The 13,337-nt window shown below is 34.8% G+C and overlaps 1 protein-coding gene across 3 annotated transcripts in view; it reads right to left on the bottom strand.

Moving 5' to 3' along the window:
- CSMD3 (CUB and Sushi multiple domains 3) overlaps nucleotides 1-13,337 on the bottom strand; it is a 1,632,969-nt gene that overhangs the window by 1,357,331 nt on the left and 262,301 nt on the right. For all 3 annotated transcript variants that reach the window (XM_072603249.1, XM_072603250.1, XM_072603251.1), the window contains exon 3: nucleotides 1,691-1,803. In XM_072603249.1, coding sequence (XP_072459350.1) covers nucleotides 1,691-1,803 — 113 coding nt within the window. The remainder of the gene's footprint in view (nucleotides 1-1,690; nucleotides 1,804-13,337) is intronic.

Genomic DNA, 13,337 nt, shown 5'->3' with positions numbered 1-13,337 from the left:
AACAGTCCCAGACTTTCTCTGCTTCATAATCAAAACTTAGCACTGATATTTCTCATTCCCTCAGGACCTTGTTAGCTGAGTAATGAAATAAAGTACCCGTAAATGAAAATGTGCCCTTGCCTTATAACAGCAAATTCATCCTTAAGTAGAGAATAAGTGGACATTTTAAACACCATAGTAGGCCTTCGAGGAGAGGCTTTACAGAAACAGGACCTTTCTAGGTGTCTGTCATGCCAAATACAAAACTGTCTACTTTGCCCAGACATAAGGTCAGACTTGCCTATTTTAGAGTTATTCATGTTTCAGTTTAAAATATGAAGCATAATATTAGGTCAACTCTGATAATGGTATTAAATATTCATCACCTTAGTTATAAATGTTAACCTCTTTGAGGTAAATGTCTTTTTCATGAGGTGAATGCTTCACTCCAAAATGGAAGTTATATAATGTCATAACAAGCAGAGCTATTTACCATAGTATGACTAATAAGACCTACCTTTATTCATTTCCATCCACTATGGTTTCCTCCATGGTGATGAAACCTGGTAGCTAAACTCCCACTAAAAGGATTACATTTTATCTACCATGTTGTACCATTTCTAGCAGTTGGCACCCAAAGCACTTACTGAAAGAACAAGTTGGCCTCAGCAACATACAAAACATGTAAGGTTGTCAGGATCATTTTCCTCAATAGAAATAACTAAGTTTTACCATCATATACAACTTTTTTCACCATAAATTAAATTAAAAAGAAACAAAGGATTTGATAGGTATTCAAAGGATATTGACAGATATTTGACAGATAAAAATCAAAAGATTATATACTTAAGGAAGCAGAAGGTTTTAAAGTATTTGAGAAATTAACTTAGAGGGAAAATATGGGGACATAGCTATTTAAAATAATGAAAGAAAATGTCTTAATAACTGCCATCCAGGGGTACCCAACCTGGGGTATGTGAAACATGTTAAGGCAGCATGAATAAAACTGATTTGACTGTATTTTAAAATTTACTAAAATTTATTTTTTGACATTTAACAACTTTATGGCACTAAAAACATTGTGAATAAAATTTTCTTTGTGAAAACTATTATTTATTTTCATAAACATATATAACATCCTTTAAAATTTAGTTAAAATTAACTTCTTTTTACATTGGATAGCTAACTAGTTCCTGATAGTGAAGGATTGGGAACCCCTATGATAATTCTTTGTAGGTCAAAGAACAGTTATTTTTTTTTTTAATGGCAACTCCATATAGCAAACCCTCAAGAAGAAAATCATGTTCAGAAATGTCCATATGTATTATCATTTGAAGCAAAGTACACTGGGAGGTGCTTTTTCCTAATTTTTTATAAAGGATATTTTTAAGTGATAAAAATACAATTATATGAAATATTTGCCTGTAAAAGCTTCCATCATTCAAATATAGTTTATCAAGCATCTACTATGCATCAGGCACTACGCTAAGTACTAGGATAAAAGAAAGGTAAAACAATATTTACCTTCAAAGAGCTCACATTCTTATGGGGAGACCACATGCAAAGAGCAATGTATATACAAGATATATTCAGTGTAAACAGAATAAATGTTAAAACCTTTGTCCTGTAGTAACATTAGTTTTTCTAAAGTGCTTTCCGATGCTTTTGTTACCTTGAAATACAAGGGCTAATAACTTTGATTATCACTTGCCTTCATAATACACTTTAAACCCATGGGCGCTCACTGCAAAATCACTGGTCAAACGTAGTGAGAAGACAGATTTGGTACTTGTCACAGGTGGTGGCAGATGGAATCCTGTTAACCTAAGAAGGGAAATTGAAATCTGTAGTTAAACACCTCATAAATATAGTACAAAAGCTGTTAAGTAGTTTGACGAAAGTGGGCTCTAGGTCCCCAAGTATTTGCCTTTCTGTGTCCTGAAGAGAGTGATACCTGTTCTGGGAAGACGTGTCCCCTGGGTTTTCAATAGAGCTGTGTCATAGCTTATGCATAACACTTTCCCTATACTTGCCAAGGATTCCAGCATTTCCAGGGATTATTTATCCTCTTTTGGTACCAATTTCTTCATCTTTAGCATATGTACAATAATATGTACAGAGCTGCCTCACAGAGTTGTGCAAAAGAAAGTGGAAATTAGGAAAGTGTTTAAAAGCTTATTGTAATAATTTAGACTAGGTAGACATAAGCTATTGTTTATTAAATTTAATCAAACTGTTCATCAGCTGATAAGTATCTCGTCAGAACCCATGAACTCCTCAGTAAATTGGTAGGATTGTTTTGATATAAATAAGTATAGAATTTTGGATAGGAAATTTAGGGTTTCTTTTTCCATTTTCAAGGTTTTGTTTTGTTTTTTCCATTTTATAAACTTGATTTGAATTTAGTAGTCAGAATTCAATTAATTTTAAATCAATAAGTAATTGTTGTGTTTCAGGGATACAAAAGTAAAGATGAAAGTTTGTCTCTTTCTTTAGGGGGCTTACCGATGGGTAATTTGACTCAGTAAAATAAGTATAGAAGTATTTATTAACAAAAGTTAAGATGCTTGAGGAGGAAAATGACAGATTTTATTGCGTTTGCTTATTTGTTTGTGGGGAAGTAAAGGAAGCAGATATTGCTGATGAAATAGAAAAAAAAAGTTGAGCCTTTCTTTGGCTAGTGCTTTTATAAATTATTTCAAACACATGTAGTCTGTACTAAAATGGAAAAAAAACCCAAAATATCTAATAATATTTTCAATTCTACTTTGATACTTTACATATATAAACATTGCATGGTTTTAAGCCCATTATAATAAATTTCCCATTGTTATAAAAAAAAAGGTTCTATGCCATTATTTTATTACTATTTAAATCTACAGTTTTCAGAATCATGAACCTGCACAATTGTACAAGTCAGCATTATAGGGACAATATCTATTGTAGCACTCAAGACACACTTAGCATTCATTGAGCCAGTCTATCATTAAGTTTCATCCTGGGTGCAAGACTGGCACTTTTAGGACACTCATTAACCCTGAGATGATAGGATAATTTATTTTATGCATTACTGGTGCCGTGCACTAAATGGTATCGTAGGTGGCCTGGAAAGTTGTTGTTTTTCCCCCAGTACATGGCAGCCTTGCCATCTCTTCATCAGCCAAAAAGATAATGTGATCTTGGGCCACATTAAGAGAGGCCTAGCTTCCAGGAATATGAAAGTAATAATCCTGCTGTACTCTGCCACCATCAGATTACATCTGAAATACTGTGTTCAGTTCTGGATGCTAGAGTCTACAACTGTCATTGATTGATGAGTTGGAGAACAAACATAGAATGGCATGCAGAATGGCAAAAGACCCTGGCTCCTTTGCTCTGTTGATAGCCTGCCATCCCTAGTGAGCCCTGCCATACTTCTCCATACTTTACTGCTGCCATCTGAAACAAACCTAGCTATGTTTACAGAGTCTCATTTCCCAACTCAACCTAATCCAATAAATCCAATTCAATCCAACAAAGTATTTACTGTGTTAATTCTATGTGCAAAGTGCTTCACCACATGCTGGCAATATAAACACAAAACCAAACAACAAATCAGAAATTAAACAACAACAGCCCCTACCATCCAAGAACTTACATGTGTACAAGAGGAATAAACTATATAAATTAGGTAAGAATATATGTGATTATTTGAGGAAAAAAGCAAATACACTAATAGAGGAATCAGAAAAAGAATTCCCATGAGATGTTGCATGAATGAAGCTGTCTTTGAGAAGTTAGGGATTCTTAGAGACAGAAGTGAATAGTAGTATATTTTGGGAAGGAGAACTAATTTGTTTCCATAATGGGTCTGAAAGACCCATTCAAGTTTGCCTGTAGATGATGAATATTTTGGGCTTCCACCGTTCATGAAGACTGTCAAACAAGACATAGCAGGGTTCCCAAGGGACAGGGCTTAATGTTATCCTGTTCTCCTGCTTAAGAATCCTGCTTATAGAAATGAAGGGGATTTTTTGAGAAAAACCTGTGAAGACTTGTTTGAACTGATGATACAGAATGAAGGAAACAGAACCAGGAAAACAAATTATACAGTGATAAAAATGCTAAAGACAACTTGGAATGAATAAGGAATGCTAATAAACATAATAGTCAACCACAGTTCCAGAGAACTAATAATGGACATGCCATGCATCTCCTGATAGAAAAACAAAGGACTCCGAGTGTGCAAAGTGAGACATTTTCTTGGATATAGACAACACAGAAATTTACTTTGACTATGCATATTTGTAACAAGTTCCCCCTCATCCCTTCATTTGTTGTGGGTAGGTAAAGAAATTGAGAAAGTAGATTTTTGGTAATTTTTTTAAAAAATACAATTTAAAAAATCTTTAGAGACTTTTACATCAAGGATAAATTATAAAGTAAGGTTATAGATTTTTCCTGATATAGACCTTAGAGATCATTTATTTCATCATTTTCATTTTACAGTTGAAAGGAGGCCCAGAGAAGGAAAAAAAACTGATTAGAATTATACAGATAAGTAGTGTCTGAGGTGTGACTGACTCAGTTATGCCAATTCAAATTCCAGTGTGCTATACACTACAACATGTTCCCTCTCTAATTTACTATTTACTTTGACATTCATAACCCTTCAAAATCTACTGCCATCATATTTTCTCAATTTGATGTGGCATTATTCCTCTTCGTTTGCTCTACATTGTAGCCAAAATGAACTAATGCATTCCCAAAATTTAATATTCAGTCTCCTATCTCTTGAATTCTCACAAGATTTCCCCTTTGCCTAGAATGCATTCCCTTTTCATTTCTACTTTTTAGAATTCTGGCCTTCAATTAAAGTTCAGCTCAAGAATCACTTTCTTTTGGAAGCTTTCCCTATTCTGCTTCCTCCCAGATGTAAGTTTTGTGTGCCTCTTATACGTCCTGCTCTTCATGTTTATTTCACTATATGTAGTATCAGGAGACCTCCCTTCTCATACATGGTATTTCAAGACAATACAGTCAGGATATTTGCATCTACTCAAGAGCTTTTATTTTTCACTGTATCCATGCATATATACATATGTATTTAATTTATTAAAGCTATGACTTTTACTATTCAGTAGGAGAACAAAATTAGCTCAAAATGAAGGGATTTGATAAGCTAGCAACAAAAGAATTCCTTCATTAATGTAGGGTGTACTTTTCCAAAATTACAAGCACTCTCAGTGGGAAGACTAAACATAGCTAGTGAACCTGTGCGGCTGGAGACATATGTGGGACCTGCCTTTATTGCATGCACACATTTGTCCTATAACAAATGTCCCAAGTCTTGAGGCACCCTAAATGAGGATATGTTATACCCTTTCATCCATACCCCTCAACAAGTTATGAAATTATTTGAGGACTAAGAATGTTAAATTTTTTTCATTCTGTACCCCCCAAGTCTATCATAGTACCCTACATACAACAGCTGCTTTTTGAGTTGAGGGAGCATATGGACAGCGTGAATTGTTAAAGTTGTGTAGTTTTGAAGGGGTTATTCAATGCAATCCCACTTAGTAGTTTATACTGATGTTTACTAAGTCCCCAAAGTGCCCATTTTTTCTTCCAAATGGAAAACATACTCTTTCGACTAGATTAAGGCTAAATTAATTTACAGTAAAAGCATCAACAAAAACAAAAGAAATTAGATTAGACAATGTAATTTTCTGTCAAACAACTATTGTCTAAAGAGAATCAGACAAAAGTAATTGTCAACCTTAGCTGCTGCTCATGATGAAGAATGTTCAGACCTAGTAATCAACACTTTTCGTGTTAAAATTATGAGTTAAAAACATTAGAATGAAAACAAACAAACAATTCTTTGCATGAAATGGAATAAGACGCTGAACAACATTAAATGATACCGTTGAATTTAAATGATAACCTCTGTGCCAGTGATCTCAATAGTGTTCTGATGGAAGCACAACTGACTCATAATAATGAAGCTAATATCTAACAAAATTTTCACTTTATGTGTACCCAATAACTTTAAAATCATTCCATTTATTCTTGTTTTGGAAAGATGATTCTATTACTTATCTTACTGCACAGTTAAAGCAACTTTAGAATGTCTTACCTTTGATGGCATAATAGAATATTATGGAAGGGTTGTCAAATCACTTAATCATTAGTGAAATATATATTGAATGTTGTATGTAAAACACTGTGTTAGACTCTAAAACTGGAGGTTCCTTTGCCATTAAACTATGTGTATTATAATTTTCAGATATGTTATGCTCCAAACACTGGATTGCTTACTAGTCACACCTGGTACATGTCCTGTAGCATCCTGCTTCCATGCCCTTGGTCTAAGCTTTATCTGTGCTGTTAAATATCCTTTTTCTCTTCTTCTTATTAAAAGCTGTATCCATCTTTTATGACTCACTTCATATGCAATCTCTTCAGTAATATTAACCCTAATATCCTTTTCCCTAAATTAGTAACAATCCTTTCTCCACCTACCTCAACTAGGGCTTACTTTCTTTTTCTCTTATTTATGTATCATACATCATTTTGTATTAATAACACAATGAGCATTTATACGTTACTTTTAAGGTTTGTAAAGTGCTTTATAAATATTCTCATTTTATCCTCAAAATGACTCTGGGAGATAGATGTTATTATTATTTCTATTTTGTAGATGAGAAAACTGAGGAAGAGCCATGTTAAGTGATTTGCCCCATGGCTGTAAACCTAAGTGTCTCAGGACAGATTTGAATTTAAGTCTTCCTTATTCCAGGTCCACTGTTCTATCCATTGCACAGCTTAGAGCTGTGTCATATCATAATACTAGATTACATGTTAGGATGAGAGAAGAAATCGCAGCTATCTGTCTCAAGGTGACAATGATTCTATGGTGTTATTTTAACTATGATGACAATGTGTTTACTGTGATTCTGATAGGTACTTTTCTTCCTTGTTCTTCTAGGTCAAGGGTTCTTAACCCCATCCTCCCTACCCCCTTTTAATGTCTTGAGCCCCTTTGTCAGAATGGTAAAGCTTTAAATCCTTCTCAGAATTATATAAAATAAATGCATGATATTACAAATGAAATCCTTTATACTGAAAATACATAGCTAAAAAAAAAGATGACCTACCCTAGGTCAGGGGTGGGAAACCTATGTCTTCAAGGTCACATGTGACCCTCTAGATCCTCACTGAATCCAAATTTCACAGAACAAATCCCCTTAATAAAATAATGTATTCTGTAAATGTAAAACATGTACTCAGTTCAAAGGCCACACCCAGGGACCTAGAAAGCCTTGAGACCTCAGGTTCCCCACTCCTGCCCTAGGTTAAAACCCATATTCAATACCAGGTGCAAAGCCAAGGTTTAAAATCAGTTAGTACTTTATTCATGAATTACTAGTAATGAGAATCATTATATTGAAAACGGAAACACCTTGTCCTTTCAGTCTCATAAACTTACATAGAATCAGTTACAATTTGAGAGAAAAGTTACATCAACTATGGCAGAGGGCTAAGGCCAATGTCAAAGTTTAGATACCCATTCAAACCATTGCATTTATCCTAAATCACTGAAAGAACCCCTTAGATATGATCACACGGTCAGTGATATTTGAAAGATCATAAAGAATTTGAGAAGGCCTATACAAGAAAAGAAAGGGCAAATATTGTCAGAGAGAGACAGAGACAGAGAGAATGAGAATAAATTTTAAAACTATTCAAAAGTCTAGTGAGTTTGATAATGAAGCTATGATCCTAATTTTTAGGAAATTCTGGAATGGATTAGTAATGACAGAGATTATAGACAAAAGGAATGGGTTACAACGAAAAACCAGTGCTTATCCTGTCAGCTGTCATGGTTCCACATCTTGTGCAGTGGCTCATTCAGAGACTAAAGGTTTGAATAAATAATACTTTTAGTGATAATGGCCATGATCTTACTGGGACAGCTAGGTGATGCAGTGGATAGTGCACTGGGTTTAGAATCAGGAAGAATCATCTTTATGAATTCCAATCAAATGTGATCCTAGGTAAGTCCCTAAACCTTGTTTGCCTCAGTTAATCATCGTTAAAACAAACAGGAGAAGAACATGACAAACTGCTCCAGTATCTTTGTCAAGCAAACCTCAAATGGGATCATGAAAAGTCAGACATGATTGAAATGAGTAAACAACAATTAATTCCCCCAAGAAAAATCAGCAACCAAGGGGATTAAAAAGTAGTACATAGGAAGGTAAACACAAGTTTAAAAAAAGGCAATAGGAAAAAAGTTAAAGGCAATAATCAAAGAACTTTGTTGGAGACTCAGGAACTCCTTTCCTGCCACAAAGCTGACTTTATATCCTCTTTGCCTAAAATATCCCAGATTAAGTCACCTGAGAACAATGATAGCTCAAATTGACCCATATCTGGTCCACAGTTTCTTTATTGGAGCCGCATTGGAACTCTGAGAATATAGGGAGATTTAACCTAAGCCTGTCCAATTCCATCCATGTCTTGCCTCAATAGCTTCATTAATAGCAGTTTATATCACACTAGACTTTTAAAATTGTATTACTAAACTTGTAGAACAGAGAAATATGGTAGATAGTTTACCTGGTTTCATGCAAATGATTTAATAAAACATCTCAAACTATTCCTGGGGAAAAAAAGAAGATAAGAGGGCCAGATAATAATACCAATAGAAAGACTGATCATTTGTTGAATGATCAGACACAAAGAGTAGTTGTTAATGATCTGACATCAATTTTACAGGCAATCTCCAGTGTCCTTCAGGGATCCAAAAGTCTGGACTCCATGCTTGCTCTGTCCTATTTTACTTTTGTTTTTGTTGTTGTTGTTAAATTAATGATGTGGATAAAGGTATAGATGGATTGTTCATAGACACAAGGCTAGGAAGGGCAAGTAACATCCTGGAAGATAGAGTCAAAATAAAAAATGACCTTGTCAAACTAGAACATTAGGCTAAATTTGATCAAATGTATTTCAATAGGAATAAATGGAAAGTCTTATACTTTAATTCAAAAGCACAAAATTGCTGAAGCATAGTTAGACAAGAGTTGAGGTATGGATTTTTATTGAACTGTTAGTCCAATGAGAGTCAAAAATGTCATATGCCATGCAAAAAAAAAACTAATGTAATTTTCTGCTGCATTTTAAACGACATAGCTAACTTCAAAGAATTAAGTGGGGATAGAAGAATTGATTGTATGCTGCCTTTTATTTTCTTTGACCACATTTGGAGTGTTTTACTCAATTCTTGGCACCACAATCTAAAAAATTATTTAATGTAGGGCAACTATGATGGTGAAGGACCTCAAGACTTTGCAATATCCAGGTGAAAGAGTTACAGATGATTAGCCTAGAGAAGACTGGGTAGAATGGGAATTGATTGATGACTACCATGTGCCATATGGAAGAGGGATTAAGCTTTTAATCCCAGAAAGCAGATCTAGGAACAAAGGGTAGAGGTAAATTTAAGGTTTGTTGTCAGTAAAATTTGAGCTATATACAAATTTAATGAAATACCTCAAGAGGAAGTGGTTTCCCTTTCATTATAGATCTTCAAATAGGTTTTATGACAACTTATATGGCAGGTTATGGGGAACAGGTGTCAATCTTGTTTAATAAACTTTCTCTCTATAATTCCAAGGTAAAATTCTGTCTTATTTATTTCTAAATAATGATTAATTCTAAATTCTGTGATCTCTATGCATTAGAAACCCAGGTATAAAATCCCAATCTCTTACTAGAATTCCAGTCCCACATCGTCATCTCTACCTGAATATTCCAGAAACATATCAAATTGGACATGAACAAGAATATCAGTTTTTCTCTAGCCATAGCCTATTTATGAATCTTCTTATTGCCTTTTGCATCAGTCACAAATGGTTCTATGGCTGTTGTGGTGTTCCAATAGTCAGTCAGATGGCATAAATACTGTATGTTTATAAATATACATATACACATTTTTCCAATATATATATGTGGTTTCATTGGTATAGTGAACTGTGGGGGTAGGGGGGAATCCCCTCTGTCACTGAGAATGGGAAGTGGTTCTAAAATTTGTGACTGCATTGAATTACCTGAGGCATTGAACAGTGAAGTAACCTGTGCGATTTTGTTCAAATATACTAATCAATTAGATTAGATTGGATTATATTGGTTTGGATTGCATTATATTGTACCATGTCATATTTTATTGAGTTAAATAAGTCTTTATTATATGTCTACCATGTATGAGAGAAATTATTATTTCTCTCTCATATTAATAGCCAATTATTAAAATTGGGGAGACCCCAGATTTTTTTCATTGTCCTATTTCCTTGTCCAAACTCTCAAGGACTGAGCTGATGGAAGTTAGGAGTAATGTTCTCCTCTTTCTGGGTACTGCTGCTCCTCCAAACTAGTTTAGGCCTAGGTGGAGACAGATTCTTTGTTTAGGTTGCCCAAGGCTAGGGGTGGTCTGGGTACTGGGATGAACTCTCTGGTCAAGAGTAATGTGATGTCACTCTCAGCCTGTAATGGCCAGTAAAGTAGGATCTTTTGCTGTTTTTGTTTTAGTATAATAATGCCTCTATTTGAATGTGATTAAGAGGACCTTTCCCACTCATTGTCTGGCCTGGGAAGATTTGTAAGAAGGACCATGGCTTTTGTTAATGAGGCACTGGTTCTCAAGGGATGTTGATACCCTCTGGCTCCAAAAAGTGTAAAAAGACTCTGAGATTTGGGTTTTATTTTGGGGCTTACTGACTGAAAATGTTTGTTTGGACAAATGAGGACTCTGGGAAGACCCTAAAGAAGCCTCCCATCTTTGAGCACCCAGATGCCGTGCTTCCCTCACTGGTAATTATGGTCAGATAGCTGGAATTTAACTGTCTGTTGAATTCAGACAGAGGAAGTCATGTCTGTTGATCATTAATTTCTCTGTATTTTCTTTGAAGTTTGGGGTGCTGATTCCCCTGAAATAGGTGAATGATATATGTGTTTGGTTAATGTATTGGTACCTGTGCTTGATTAAAGTGATTGTTAACTTCTCAAAAGCTGCCTTTCCTTTTATAAATGCAGATCTAAGAACCTGTGACAGCAGGCCCCCCGTACTAATACAGAGCCCTTCATTGAAGTGAGCTCACTTCTCTTTGTAAAATCTAACTCTCATTAATTGTAACTAATCAGAATTAATTGTCACCCTCCTTTTGAAGGCCATATAAACCTTGAGTCGGCCTCCGTGATTACTCTGATATTCCAGAGTACCACTGACCCTTTTAAAAAAATTCTGGTATTATTAATAAAATCATTAAACTACACAGAAATTATGTCTCTCAATCTTTTTTAAATGCCACAGTGTGCAAGACACAGAGAATACAAATTTAAAACATCCCTGTTCTCAAGTGACCCATATTCAATTGGTGAACATTAATTCACACAAATGTATAATAATTATACAAACAAATGACTGATAAATTTATACTTAGTAAAAATATCAATCAGAATATAGGGGAGGCATTAACTGGGGAGATCAGGAAAGTCTACCTAGAGGAGGTGAAACCTAAGCTGAGGTTTAAAGGAAGCTTGATATTTCAAGAAGTTGAGATCAGGGAAGGAAAGTGTTATGGGCATTGAGATTAAGGGTTGAAGAGGAAGAATCCTGGGCAAATGCAAAGTGTTGGGAGATAGAATACAGGTTTGGGGAACGTCAAGAGGCTAGGGTTTTGTTTTGTTTTGGTCTGGTTTTTGTCAGGTTAGGTGAAGGGGAACAACATAAAATAGGTCTGGAAAGGTTAGCTGGGGAAAGACTACGTAAGATTCAAGTGTCATACAAAGGAGGATATATTTTATTCCAGTGGCAATAGGGAACAACTGAAGCGTCTTGAGCAGAAGAATGATGTGACCAGAATAATATGCAGTATATATTGATCTTTTAGAAAATTAAAACATGTTTCTTGATTAGTCATTTCAACAATTTCCTCTGTAGAAATTTTAAACAGGCACAAATAAGCTACAACTGGCCTACTAGTAAGGCAAGGAAACTTTGATTTGCTATTATAGTCTTGGAGATTTAAATTGGTGAGATCCCAAAAGACATAAAGGTTTCTTCTGTGAAAGATGTGACAATCAACCTTTAACTGCAAACCAAATAAGCATTTGTCTAAGAAAGAGGAAGTCAAAATTATGAAGATCAATGTTCTTCCAGCCACAGAATTAAATTAGAACAATCTCTTTTAAAGTTCTAACTTAAGCTGATGGGAATAGTCCTGTTCTGTCATGCCAAAATGCATCTCCATAAACTGTTGACAACAGAAAATATTGCTGTAAAGGAGCCAACAACATGATTACACTGCCAGCTCTTAGCTCAAGTGCACTTACAATCCAACACAGAAGTTATAGAAAAGAAAAGAAGCAGAAATTTATGACATACATTTTAACATTTAGTGATTGCTTTTTCTAGTGCAAAAAACCATTCTTTTGAAAAGACAATGTGTCCTTTAAAATACATCCCACACTATCAAGTTCAAAGTTATTTTAGACAAGAGAGTCGTGATTTTAAAATATGTGTCTAGAACTTACCATACAATATCATTGAGAATATGGGGGGAGGGGATGGGGAGAGGAGAGTGATCACTTGTCAGCCTGAATGATCACAGCCCCCTTTATAAAGCTGCCCCACTTTTTTTCCTTTGGAAGGAAGGAGGAAACAGACATATTAGCATAGGGAACAATTTCATTGGAATAGGGAGCAATGCCAGATTACTTCCTTTATAAATGCAAATAGACATCTTTTCTGAACTTACTGTTATTAAGAAGAGTTGCTTGAGGCACTAAGACATTATAAAAATTGCCCAGAGTCACACTGCCTGTTTATGTCCAAGGAAGGATTTGAAACCAGGTCTTCCTAGCTGGAAAGTAAACTCTTTATCCACTATGCATACTGCCTTTCACACAGACAGAACACATACATAAAGTAAAATGAATACAGACAAATATGTAAGCTGTTTTTGCTACAAAGTCTGAAAACACACTTGATCACAGTAGGTCTGCAGTCAGGAAGAATACAAATCCAGTCTTAGAAACTTACTTAGCTGTATGACCCTGGATGTCACTTAACTGCTATTTAGTAAATGGTAATATTAATAGTACCTACCTCCCAGGATTGTTTTGAGGATCAAATGAAATAGTAATTGTAAAAAGCTCATCGTACTATCTGAGTAGGTGCTTATTTAAGACTAGTTTACTATTATTATTATTATAATTAAAAGAAATTCAGAAAAGACTTCTTGGAATCAAAATAACTATTAAGATGAACAATTTCTTACATATTTAGAAACTGAAGTCATTTCAGTCTAATAACT

This window comes from Notamacropus eugenii, chromosome 4, assembly GCF_028372415.1.
Source record: "Notamacropus eugenii isolate mMacEug1 chromosome 4, mMacEug1.pri_v2, whole genome shotgun sequence".
Classification (NCBI taxonomy): domain Eukaryota; kingdom Metazoa; phylum Chordata; class Mammalia; order Diprotodontia; family Macropodidae; genus Notamacropus; species Notamacropus eugenii.
The sequence above is the reverse complement of the archived record's forward strand: the minus strand, read 5'-3'. Positions and strand labels throughout refer to the sequence as shown.